A 13,122-nucleotide genomic window follows, 5' to 3' on the forward strand; every position below is an offset into this window, starting at 1 on the left:
GAGACACATATATGTATATATATTAATATTTATTCCAGCGCTATACAGCTTGAAAGCCGGTAATTCAATTACCGGCTTTTTCTTTCTCCTTCCTAAAACCCGACATGATTTGAGACATGGTTTACATACAGTAAACCATGTCTTCTCTCCATTTTTTTTTGCAGATTCCACACTACTGTCCGTAGTGTGTATCTGCAAAATTTGGCCGTTCTAGCTCTTAAAATAAAGGGTTAAATTGCGGAAAAAATTTGCGTGGGCTCCCGCGCAATTTTCTCCGCCAGAGTAGTAAAGCCAGTGACTGAGGGCAGATATTAATAGCCTGGAGAGGGTCCATGGTTATTGGCCCCCCCCTGGCTACAAATATCTGCCCCCAGCCACCCCAGAAAAGGCACATCTGGAAGATGCGCCTATTCTGGCACTTGGCCACTCTCTTCCCATTCCCGTGTAGCGGTGGGATATGGGGTAATGAAGGGTTAATGCCACCTTGCTATTGTAAGGTGACATTAAGCCTAATTAATAATGGAGAGGCGTCAATTATGACACCTATCCATTATTAATCCAATTGAATGAAAGGCTTAAATAAAACACAAACACATTATTTAAAATTATTTTAATGAAATAAAAACAATGGTTGTTGGAGTATTTTATTCTACGCCCAATCCAGTCACTGAAGACCCTCGTTCTGTGAAAGAAAAAACATAATAAACCAACAATATACTTACCCTCCGCAGATCTGTAACGTCCAACGATGTAAATCCTTCTGAAGGGGTTATGTTCATATATCGTGGGAACTTTCCTAGAAAGCTCCCAGGCTTTCTAGGAAAGTTCCCACGATCTATGAACAGCCAGCAGAGGGCGCCTCACCGCAAATGAAGCTAAATATAGCTCATTGATCTATATTTAGACTCATTCCCCGGGGTTTTGCAGCGAGGAGTAGCATTGCATTAGCAAAGCTCCTTGCTGCAAAATGTTTTAACCCCTTCAGAAGGATTTACATCGTTGGACGTTACAGATCTGCGGAGGGTAAGTATATTGTTGGTTTATTATGTTTTTTCTTTCACAGAACAAGGGTCTTCAGTGACTGGATTGGGCGTAGAATAAAATACTCCAACAACCATTGTTTTTATTTCATTAAAATAATTTTAAATAATGTGTTTGTGTTTTATTTAACCCTTTCATTCAATTGGATTAATAATGGATAGGTGTCATAATTGACGCCTCTCCATTATTAATTAGGCTTAATGTCACCTTACAATAGCAAGGTGGCATTAACCCTTCATTACCCCATATCCCACCGCTACACGGGAATGGGAAGAGAGTGGCCAAGTGCCAGAATAGGCGCATCTTCCAGATGTGCCTTTTCTGGGGTGGCTGGGGGCAGATATTTGTAGCCAGGGGGGAGCCAATAACCATGGACCCTCTCCAGGCTATTAATATCTGCCCTCAGTCACTGGCTTTACTACTCTGGCGGAGAAAATTGCGCGGGAGCCTACGCCAATTTTTTCCGCCATTTAACCCTTTATTTTAAGAGCTAGAACGGCCAAATTTTGCAGATACACACTACTGACATTAGTAGTGTGGAATCTGCAAAAAAAATGGAGAGAAGACATGGTTTACTGTATGTAAACCAGGTCTCATATCATGTCGGGTTTTAGGAAGGAGAAAGAAAAAGCCGGTAATTGAATTACCGGCTTTCAAGCTGTATAGCGCTGGAAAAAATATTAATATATATACATATATGTGTCTACTGACATTATATATATATATATATATATATATATATATATATATATATAGACAGTATATATATATTTTTTTTTCTTTTTGGGACACATGGATCATTTCTATAGCGGTATGTTGGTTTTGCAAGCCTGCGAGAAAACCACGCAGTACGGATGCCATACGGATTACATACGGAGGATGCCATGCGCAAAAAACGCTGACACACCCTGCCTACGGAGGAGCTACGGACCACTATTTTCGGGACATTTCAGCGTATTACGGCCGTAATATACGGACCGTATTTTCATACGCTGAGTGTGAAGCCGGCCTAATACTAATTTCTGTCTATCGGCCCTTCTAAATTGGCTAGCAATCACCCAATGACCAAGCAAAATGCTTGTTTGTCAGATGCATTGATTTTTTTAGTAGGCTTAAAGGGAACCGGTCTCCAGATACTATTAAACTGCAGATGTAGGGTATTAACCCTATATCTGCAGGTTAAAGATTACTGCAGGTTCAAAGCATTACAAATCTGTCCACTGATTGGCTTACATGTAATCGATCAATGATCATTTCATAGCTGTGAGCATGCCATCTAAATCGAGCATAACTTACTTTTCAGAAATTAGTGCTACAAACAATAAATGTTCTCTTTAGGCTGATTTCACACCAGGTTTTTAATTTTTTTTGCATGTTAGTTTCAAAAATTGAAGTGATGTTCTTCCAAAAAATATATATATTTTAGACCAAAAGTGTTTCCGATTCCCAATTTTTTCATTTCTTAAATCTACTGAGATATGTATTAAAATAAAAAAGTCAAACTCATCATTCAAACACCCCACCTAAAGTTTCCTCATTACCATGCTGGTCTTGTTATACACTGCTGCAGTGACGTGACGGTCAATCAATGGCCATTTAGGTGAAATGTCAATCTTGCTAACATCAACCACTGACTGGTGTGATCACGAGGTAGAATACAAAATTGCTGCTGGACTGGCAAAGAAAAAGATCAGAAGGGGACCGGAAGACAGAAATGGAGGAGAACTGGGGAAATTGTTATCGATTACACATGTTCGGTTGATTTATAATTTTTATGGGACTGGAAAACCATCTTAAGTTTTCTATTTGAGCAGGATTCTTCTGATGGCGAGTGCCATAGGTGGCTTCATTCAGTCTGCTTGAAGTCAGGTTTCTATTGATTTGCATGGGCAGAACGCAGCAATCTACCTGGCAAAAAGCTGAAATTTAACAAGTTCTATTAAGTCAGTGCCAGAATCTGTTATACATCTTTATCAATTCACTACAAATATAAGACGTGTGTTATACCATCCTGTCAGTGTTATAGTGATGGGCACTCTATAAGATCCTGCCTGTAATATGCTGTAATAGGCATCAGTATATCGCTGACTAGAAGGCCATTGTAATGTATATCCTGGTACAAAGTTATTATCTTTGCATACGCTATTTTATGTAGAAAAATGTAGCTGATAGGCACACTTTATACTTAAACAATACCGTTGTAAGTAGAGACGGGTGGACAGTTGGATGTTCGGGACTGGCGGGTTCAGCCGAACAGTTACAAAAAGTTAATGTGCATGACAGCGCAGCAAACACCGCATCACTGTAAAAATCATCACTGTCAGTCAGACAGCCGAGGTTCCCACGCTCAGGTGTAAATCAGAGGTATAAAGGTTACCTCTAGTCACAGGTGTCAGCTGATGGGACTACTGCTCTCATCAGCCGACACCTGCTGCCACTAATAATAGTGAGAGCAGGAACAGCAGATGGGAGTATTCATCAGCCGGCGCCTGCTCTGTAAATAATTACCACAAAAAAAAAAAGTGGGTGCCCCTGTATTTTTGATAACCAGCCAGGCAAAACTCACAGCTGGGGGCTGATATTCTCAGACTGTTAATGTGCCATGGATATTGCCATCTCCACAGCCTAAAAACAGCAGCCCGCAGCTGCCCAGAAAAAGCGTTTTGCCCTGCTCTTCCCACTTGCCTTTTAGCGGTGGCAAGTGGAGTTCATATTTGTGGGGCCGATGTCACCTTTGCATTGTCAGGTGACATCAAGCTCATGGCTTTGTAATGGAGAGGTGTCTATAAGTCACTCATCCACTACTAATCCTATAGTTATCTGGTAAATAAAGACACAGCCAGAATAAAGTACACACTTTCCAGTTTTATTAATAATCAACAAACAGTTATACTCACCTAATGCCTAATTCCACTGAATCCCTCGTCTCCTGTAAGAAAACGAAAATAAAAAACAACAACATCCCCCACCTCTCCGTCGTTCTATCCTACGTCGTAATCCATGTCTGGGGGATAAATAGTTTTCAACTTGGACGGTGCCAAGATGCGACCTGCCAGGCTGAGAACCACTGGGGAATGAGCTACTGCAAGCGCAGCATCAATGACCAGTGGTGACATCATTGAGGTTACTGGCAGTCACTGAGGCTGCGCTCCCAGCCAAGCTGAACTGAGGGGACCTCAATGAAATCCCTACTAGCAGCATGAGGAAGTCTCACAGTGCAACGCTGAGCTCAGACAGTTCAACTATTTGAGCTCAGTGCAGAACCTAAGGCTTTAAATAAATAAATAAATAATGAATTTCAACCCCTTCACCCCAAAGCCTGTTTTCAACTTCCTGACCAGGCCATTTTTTTCAATTCTGACCACTGTCACTTTATGAGGTCATAACTTTGAAACGCTTCAACGGATACTGGTGATTCTGAGATTGTTTTCTTGTGACAAATTGTACTTTATGAAAGTGGTAAAATTTCTTTGATTTGACTTGCGTTTATTTGTGAAAAAAATGTAAATTTGTCGAAAATTTTGCAATTTTTAAACTTTTAGTTTTTATGCCCTTAAATTAGAGAGTCATATCATACAAAATAGTTAATATATAACATTACCCACATGTCTGCTTTACATTATCACAATTTTGGAAACATAATTTTTTTTGTTAGGAAGTTATAAGGGTTAAAAATTGACCAGCGATTTCTCATTTTTACAACAAAATTTGCAAAACCATTTTTTTAGGGACCACCTCACACTTGAAGTGACTTTGAGGGGTCTATATGACAGAAAATGCCCAAAAGTGACACCATTCTAAAAACTGCACGCCTCAAGGTACTCAAAACCACATTCAAAAAGCTTATTAACCCTTAAGGAATTTTTGGAATGTTTAAAAAAAAATTGAACATTTAACTTTTTTTCACAAAATTTTTACTTCAGATCAAATTTGTTATTTTACCAAGGGTAACAGGAGAAATTGGACCCCAAGAGTTGTTGTGCAATTTTTCCTGAGTATGCTGATACCCCATATGTGGGGGTAAACCACTGTTTGGGCGAACAGCAGAGCTCGGAAGGGAAGGAACGCCATTTGACTTTTCAATGCAAAATTGACTGGAATTGAGATAGAACGCCATGTCGCGTTTGGAGAGCCTCTGATGTGCCTAAACATTGAAACCCCCCACAAGTGACACCATTTTGGAAAGTAGACCCCCTAAGGAACTTATTTAGAGGTGTGGTGAGCACTTTGAACCTCCAAATGCTTCACAGAAGTTTAGAATGTAGAGCCGTAAAAAAAAAATCATATTTTTTTCACAAAAAATGATCTTTTTGCCCCAATTTTTGTATTTTTTCAAGGGTAACAGGACAAATTGGACCCCAAAAGTTGTTGGGCAATTTGTCCTGAGTACGCTTAGACCCTGTGTGTGGGGGTAAACCACTGTTTGGGCGCATGACAGAGCTCGGAAGGGAAGGAGCTCCGTTTGAGTTTTCAATGCAAAATTGGCTGGAATTGAGATGGGACACCATGTCGCGTTTGGAGAGCCCCTGATATGCGTAAACAGTGGAAACCCCCCACAAGTGACACCATTTTGGAAAGTAGACCCACTAGGGAACTAGTTTAGATGTGTGGTGAGCACTTTGAACCTCGAAGTGCTTCACAGAAGTTTATAATGTAGAGCCGTAAAAAAAAATCATTTTTTTTCACAAAAATGATCTTTTCACCCCAAATTTTTTATTTTCCCAAGGGTAACAGGACATATTGGACCCCAAAGGTTGTTGTTCAATTTGTCCTGAGTACGCGGATACCCATATATGGGGGTAAACAACTGTTTGAGCGCATGGCAGAGCTCGGAAGGGAAGGAGCGCCGTTTGACTTTTCAATGCAAAATTGGCTGGAATGGAGATCGGAACCCATGTGCCTAAACAGTGGAAACCCCCCACAAGTGAGCCCATTTTGGAAAGAAGACCCACTAAGAAACTTATCTACATGTGTGGGGAGCACTTTGAACCCCCAATTGTTTCACTAAAGTTTAGAATGTAGAGCCGTGAAAATTTAAAAATCTTTTTTTCTTTACACAAAATGAGCCCGCAATTTTTTTTCTCTCCCAAGGGTAACAGCAGAAATTGGACCGCAAAAGTTGTTGTCCAATTTGTCCTGAGTACGCCGATACCCCATATATGGGGGGGGAACCACTGTTTGGGCGCACGGCAGAGCTCGGAAGGGTAGGAGCGCTGTTTGGAATGCAGACTTAGATGGATTGGTCTGCAGGCGTCACGTTGCATTTGCAGAGCCCCTGATGTACCTAAACAGTAGAACCCCCCCACAAGTGACCCCATGTTGGAAACTAGACCCCCCCCCAAGGAACTTATCTACATGTGTTGTGAGAACTTTGAACCCCCAAGTGTTTCACTACAGTTTATAACGCAGAGCAATGAAAATAAAAAATCCTTTTTTTTCCACAAAAATTATTTTTTAGCCGCCGGTTTTGTATTTTCCCAAGGGTAACAGGAGAAATTGGACCCCAAAATTTGTTGTCCAATTTGTCCGGAGTACGCTGATACTCCATATGTGGGGGTATACCCCTGTTTGGGCGCACGGGAGAGCTCGGAAGGGAAGGAGCACTGTTTTAGTTTTTCAAAGCAGAAGTGGCTGGATTTGAGATCAGACGCCATGTCGCGTTTGGAGAGCCCCTAATGTGCCTAAACAGTGAAACCCCCCAATTCTAACTGAAACCCTAACCCAAACACACCCCTAACCCTAATCCCAACCATAACCCTAACCACACCCCTAACCCTAATCCCAACCGTAAATATAATCCAAACCCTAACTTTAGCCCCAACCCTAACTTTAGCCCCAACCCTAATCCCAACTCTAACCCTAACCCCAACTCTAACCCCAACCCTAGCCCTAACCCCAACCCTAACTTTAGCCCCTACCCTAACCCTAACCCTAATGGGAAAATGGAAATAAATACATTTTCTAAAATGTTATTATTTTTCAATAACTAAGGGGGTGATGAAGTGGGTTTGATTTACTTTTATAGCATTTTTTTGGCGGATTTTTATGATTGGCAGCCGTCACACACTAAAAGACGCTTTTTATTGCAAAAAATAGTTTTTGCATCACCACATTTTGAGAGCTACAATTTATCCATATTTTGGCTCACAGAGTCATGTGAGGTCTTGTTTTTTGCGGGACGAGTTGACGTTTTTATCGGTACCATTTTTGGGCACATGACATTTTGTGATCGCTTTTTATTCCAATTTTTGCGAGGCAGAGTGATCAAAAACCAGCAATTCCTGGTTATACCATTCCACGTGTGGTAAAATTGATAAAGCAGCTTTATTCTTCAGGTCAGTACGATTACAGCGATATCTCATTTATATATTTTTTATGGTTTGGCGCTTTTACACAATAAAAACTATTTTATATAAAAAATAATTGTTTTTGCTTCGCTTTATTTTGAGAGCTATAACTTTTTTATTTTTTTGCTGATGATGCTGTATGGCAGCTTTTTTTTGCGGGACACGATGACGTTTTCAGCGGTACCATGTTTATTTATATCCGTCTTTTTGATCGCGTGGTGTTCCACTTTTTGTTCGCTGGTATGATAATAAAGTGTTGTTTTTTTGCCTCGTTTTTTATTTTTTGCGGTGTTCACTGAAGGGGTTAACTAGTGGGATAGTTTTATAGAGCGGGTCATTACGGACGCGGCGATACCAAACATGTGTACTTTTATTTACATAAATAAATGGATTTATTGGGATATATTTTTTTTTTCTTTATTTGGAGATCTTTTTTTTTTTACTTTCTAACATTGTCCCAGGGTGAAACATCACAATATTAGATCAGATCGCTGATCTGACACTTTGCATAGCACTGTGTCAGATCAGCGATCTGACAGGCAGTGGAGGAGGCTTTCCGGCGCCTGCTGTGAGCCACCTCACTTCAGGACATGGAAAGAGCCCCGCAGCCATCTTGGATCCGGGGACTCCTTCCAGAACACCGGAACAACGCGATCGCATCGCGTTGTTCCGGTGGGAGAGCGCAGGGAGCCTCCGTCCCAGCGCGATGCCCTTCTATGTTGCTGTCACTACTGACAGCGGCATCAGAGGGGATAAATGCTAGCGCCGATCGTGAGCATTGCTGCGGGGTGTCAGCTGTCATATACAGCTGACACCCGCACGCGATCGCCGCGGTGCTCACTGTGAAACTGTGCGATCTTGTCGCCGTACTAGTACTGCGATTTGCGGGAACTCAGTTCCCGCAGAGCAGTACTAGTACGGCGCAGGTCGGGAGGGGGTTAAAAAATGATGTGTTCCACTGTTTTTTTGATAACCAACCAAGCAAAGCACACAGCTGGAAGCTGCAACCCTCAGCTATCAGCTTTAGCAAGGCTGGTTATGAAGAATAGAGGGGTCTCCAAGCCATTTTTTTCAATGAGCTAAATAAATAATTTAAAAAAGTGACATAGGGTCTCAACCACTTTTGACAACTTAAAGCAGACAGCTGGGGGCTGCTATTCTCAGGCTGGTAAGGGGAAATTGATATTGGTCCCCCGCATCCTAAAAACCCACAGCCGCCCAAAAAAGGCGCAGCTATTAGATGCGCATATTAGGGTGCCTTGCCCAGTTCTTCCCAGTTGCCCTGTGGCAGTGGCAAGTGGGGTTCATATTTGTGCGGTTGATGTCACCTTTGTGTTGTAAAGTGAAATCAAGCCCACAGATTAGTAATGGAGATGTGTCTATAAGACACCTATCCATTACTAATCCTATAGTTACTGAGTATCTTTTTTTATGTTTTCGCTCTTTTACACAATAAAACTTAAAAAAAATTTGTTTTTGCGTCGCTTCATTCTGAGAGCTATAACTTTTTGATTTTTCCGCTGACTGATCTTTATGGCGGCTTACTTTTTGTGGGACAAGATGATGTTTTCAGAGGTACCATTTTTATTTACATTTGACTTTTTGATCGCATTTTATTCCACTTTTTGTCCAGCAGTATGATGAAAAAGTATAATTTTTCGCCGTTTTTTTTTTTTAAGGTGTTGACTAAAGGGGTCAAGTAGTCAGATGGTTTTATAGGTCGGGTTGTTCTGGATACAGCGATACCAAATATGTGTACTTTATTTGTAAATTTTAGTTTATACATAAATGTATATATTGGATTAATATTTTTTATTTTTTTTGTGATTTTTTTCCCCATTATTTTACAATTTTTAACAACTTTATTTTTTACTTCTCTACATCGTCGCAGGATGGAACAGCAACTTTTCCTGCCATGATTGCTGATCTAATACCCTGCCATGCATTAGATCAGCGTTTCACAGCCTGCCATGCATTAGATCAGCGTTTCACAGGCAGGTGCTCTTAGCAGGAACTTACAGGCCACTGTCCCTGGGTGACGCCGCGTCCATCTTTCGTCCATGGTCACTATGGAGGCTATTGGCACAATGCGATCACAATCGCGTTGTGCCGATGGGAGCAGAGAGGGATGCCTTCTGATGCCTCTGTCAACAGTGACATCAATCGTTATTGCAGAGGGAGGGAGCTCCCTCTCTGCTCCCATCGGCACCACGCGATTGTGTACACCCACTATCAGTGCTAGCACCAATCATGGGCGATGCAGCAGGTTGTCAGCTCTCATATAGAGCTGACACATTTGATCACCGCAGCACTTGGTGTGAGCAGTATTGAGGGAATGAACTCCTGAAAGTGTGGTATGTATACGGCGCGTGTTGTGAAAGGGTTAAAAGGAACATGACACTTTATCAACTAGCAGCATGTAACAGGCACTGGCTATATGATTTCAGCCATCTATGTTTTCACTTTGAAAGGCTGCAACATTTAAGAGAAAAATATACTGTTAAAGTCGCTGGGGATCGAGCCACATGACAAAGTAGTCAGAAAGGCGACTCCCAGGCAGCTTCTTCCCACCCACCACCCTAGAGTGTTAGCCCTGTCCCTGCGTGCATATATAGGGAGAGACCTGTCAGATACTAGCAGCAGGCAGGGAGAAGCCGATGGGGACCGGCCTGTTCAACTAGTCTCCCATGTTGCTTTTAAAGTACGTCTTTCTCTGAAAAGCCACAGCATTCCAGAGTCAAACAGACCTGGCCGAAATCATACCCCAAGTGTCTGATTAATGCTGCTCATAGATCAGGCAGGGTGTCTCAGCAGTCAGGTTCACTTTAATCCAAAGTGAAACTTGGCAACAAGTTTCTTCCCCTCTAAAGCGTCCCCATAGGAAAAAGCAGTGTAATGCATGGTCCAGCACCCCCCCTTGCTCCTCTGTTGCTCGAATTTATGAAGGCAAAGCCCTTTTGTAACTCAGAATTTCCAGTAGGATATCGGAAAATGTGTTTTTGAAGCACCATGAAGTCTCACCAGCTCTGAAATTCTTTTCTGCTCCATTCAAACTTGTGGTCCGGATGTCTGAAGCGTGTTTTTTCAGAAAATAGGACATTAAACTCTACATTTGGAGTGCTAATCACTACAGCCTTAGGAGCCATAAAACCAAATAGCACATCCTGGAATTGTTCCAGGTCCTTTGTTTCCAGGTGTTCGATCCTTCAAAGACACAAATAAAAGAGAGATCAGTTAGGATTTTTTAGGATGTTAAAATCAGTAAAATTATATTAGGAAACACCCGTTCTCCAAATAAGCGAGAAGCTCATGAACTGCTTAACTGTGCCATAGAAAATATATGGAGATTCTAATATAGATAAGCTTCATGTTAGTTACAGAGATGTCTTCAGTACTAAGTCAACAGCTGCAGAATGTTTCCCGTCCCACAGAGGTAGGTGGGCTGCCTACTGCAGATGACGGATGTAGTTCACAATCTAGTCCCCAAAAACATAGTAACATAGTAACATAGTAACATAGTTAGTAAGGCCGAAAAAAGACATTTGTCCATCCAGTTCAGCCTATATTCCATCATAATAAATACCCAGATCTACGTCCTTCTACAGAACCTAATAATTGTATGATACAATATTGTTCTGCTCCAGGAAGACATCCAGGCCTCTCTTGAACCCCTCGACTGAGTTCGCCATCACCACCTCCTCAGGCAAGCAATTCCAGATTCTCACTGCCCTAACAGTAAAGAATCCTCTTCTATGTTGGTGGAAAAACCTTCTCTCCTCCAGACGCAAAGAATGCCCCCTTGTGCCCGTCACCTTCCTTGGTATAAACAGATCCTCAGCGAGATATTTGTATTGTCCCCTTATATACTTATACATGGTTATTAGATCGCCCCTCAGTCGTCTTTTTTCTAGACTAAATAATCCTAATTTCGCTAATCTATCTGGGTATTGTAGTTCTCCCATCCCCTTTATTAATTTTGTTGCCCTCCTTTGTACTCTCTCTAGTTCCATTATATCCTTCCTGAGCACCGGTGCCCAAAACTGGACACAGTACTCCATGTGCGGTCTAACTAGGGATTTGTACAGAGGCAGTATAATGCTCTCATCATGTGTATCCAGACCTCTTTTAATGCACCCCATGATCCTGTTTGCCTTGGCAGCTGCTGCCTGGCACTGGCTGCTCCAGGTAAGTTTATCATTAACTAGGATCCCCAAGTCCTTCTCCCTGTCAGATTTACCCAGTGGTTTCCCGTTCAGTGTGTAATGGTGATATTGATTCCCTCTTCCCATGTGTATAACCTTACATTTATCATTGTTAAACCTCATCTGCCACCTTTCAGCCCAAGTTTCCAACTTATCCAGATCCATCTGTAGCAGAATACTATCTTCTCTTGTATTAACTGCTTTACATAGTAACATAGTAACATAGTTAGTAAGGCCGAAAAAAGACATTTGTCCATCCAGTTCAGCCTATATTCCATCATAATAAATACCCAGATCTACGTCCTTCTACAGAACCTAATAATTGATAGTAACATAGTTAGTAAGGCCGAAAAAAGACAGTTTTGTATCATCTGCAAATATCGATATTTTACTGTGTAAACCTTCTACCAGATCATTAATGAATATGTTGAAGAGAACAGGTCCCAATACTGACCCCTGCGGTACCCCACTGGTCACAGCGACCCAGTTAGAGACTATACCATTTATAACCACCCTCTGCTTTCTATCACTAAGCCAGTTACTAACCCATTTACACACATTTTCCCCCAGACCAAGCATTCTCATTTTGTGTACCAACCTCTTGTGCGGCACGGTATCAAACGCTTTGGAAAAATCGAGATATACCACGTCCAATGACTCACCGTGGTCCAGCCTATAGCTTACCTCTTCATAAAAACTGATTAGATTGGTTTGACAGGAGCGATTTCTCATAAACCCATGCTGATATGGAGTTAAACAGTTATTCTCATTGAGATAATCCAGAATAACATCCCTCAGAAACCCTTCAAATATTTTACCAACAATAGAGGTTAGACTTACTGGCCTATAATTTCCAGGTTCACTTTTAGAGCCCTTTTTGAATATTGGCACCACATTTGCTATGCGCCAGTCCTGCGGAACAGACCCTGTCGCTATAGAGTCACTAAAAATAAGAAATAATGGTTTATCTATTACATTACTTAGTTCTCTTAGTACTCGTGGGTGTATGCCATCCGGACCCGGAGATTTATCTATTTTAATCTTATTTAGCCGGTTTCGCACCTCTTCTTGGGTTAGATTGGTGACCCTTAATATAGGGTTTTCATTGTTTCTTGGGATTTCACCTAGCATTTCATTTTCCACCGTGAATACCGTGGAGAAGAAGGTGTTTAATATGTTAGCTTTTTCCTCGTCATCTACAACCATTCTTTCCTCACTATTTTTTAAGGGGCCTACATTTTCAGTTTTTATTCTTTTACTATTGATATAGTTGAAGAACAGTTTGGGATTAGTTTTACTCTCCTTAGCAATGTGCTTCTCTGTTTCCTTTTTGGCAGCTTTAATTAGTTTTTTAGATAAAGTATTTTTCTCCCTATAGTTTTTTAGAGCTTCAATGGTGCCATCCTGCTTTAGTAGTGCAAATGCTTTCTTTTTACATTAAAAGATCAGTCCCTAGTCAGAGAAGGCGAGTTTCATAAGGATGGTCATCACTATCAGATTGTGAGGGATGGGGATCCAACATTGTCAGCAAT

General features: G+C 41.4%; 1 protein-coding gene across 2 annotated transcripts in view; it reads right to left on the bottom strand.

The window, feature by feature from the left end:
- The window catches only part of HENMT1 (HEN methyltransferase 1), a 72,548-nt gene that overhangs the window by 25,325 nt on the left and 34,101 nt on the right, over window positions 1–13,122 (bottom strand). For both annotated transcript variants that reach the window (XM_069736064.1, XM_069736065.1), the window contains one exon: window positions 10,410–10,592. In XM_069736064.1, coding sequence (XP_069592165.1) covers window positions 10,410–10,592 — 183 coding nt within the window. The remainder of the gene's footprint in view (window positions 1–10,409; window positions 10,593–13,122) is intronic.

The sequence above is a fragment of the Ranitomeya imitator genome, chromosome 8 (genome assembly GCF_032444005.1).
Source record: "Ranitomeya imitator isolate aRanImi1 chromosome 8, aRanImi1.pri, whole genome shotgun sequence".
Lineage (NCBI taxonomy): Eukaryota > Metazoa > Chordata > Amphibia > Anura > Dendrobatidae > Ranitomeya > Ranitomeya imitator.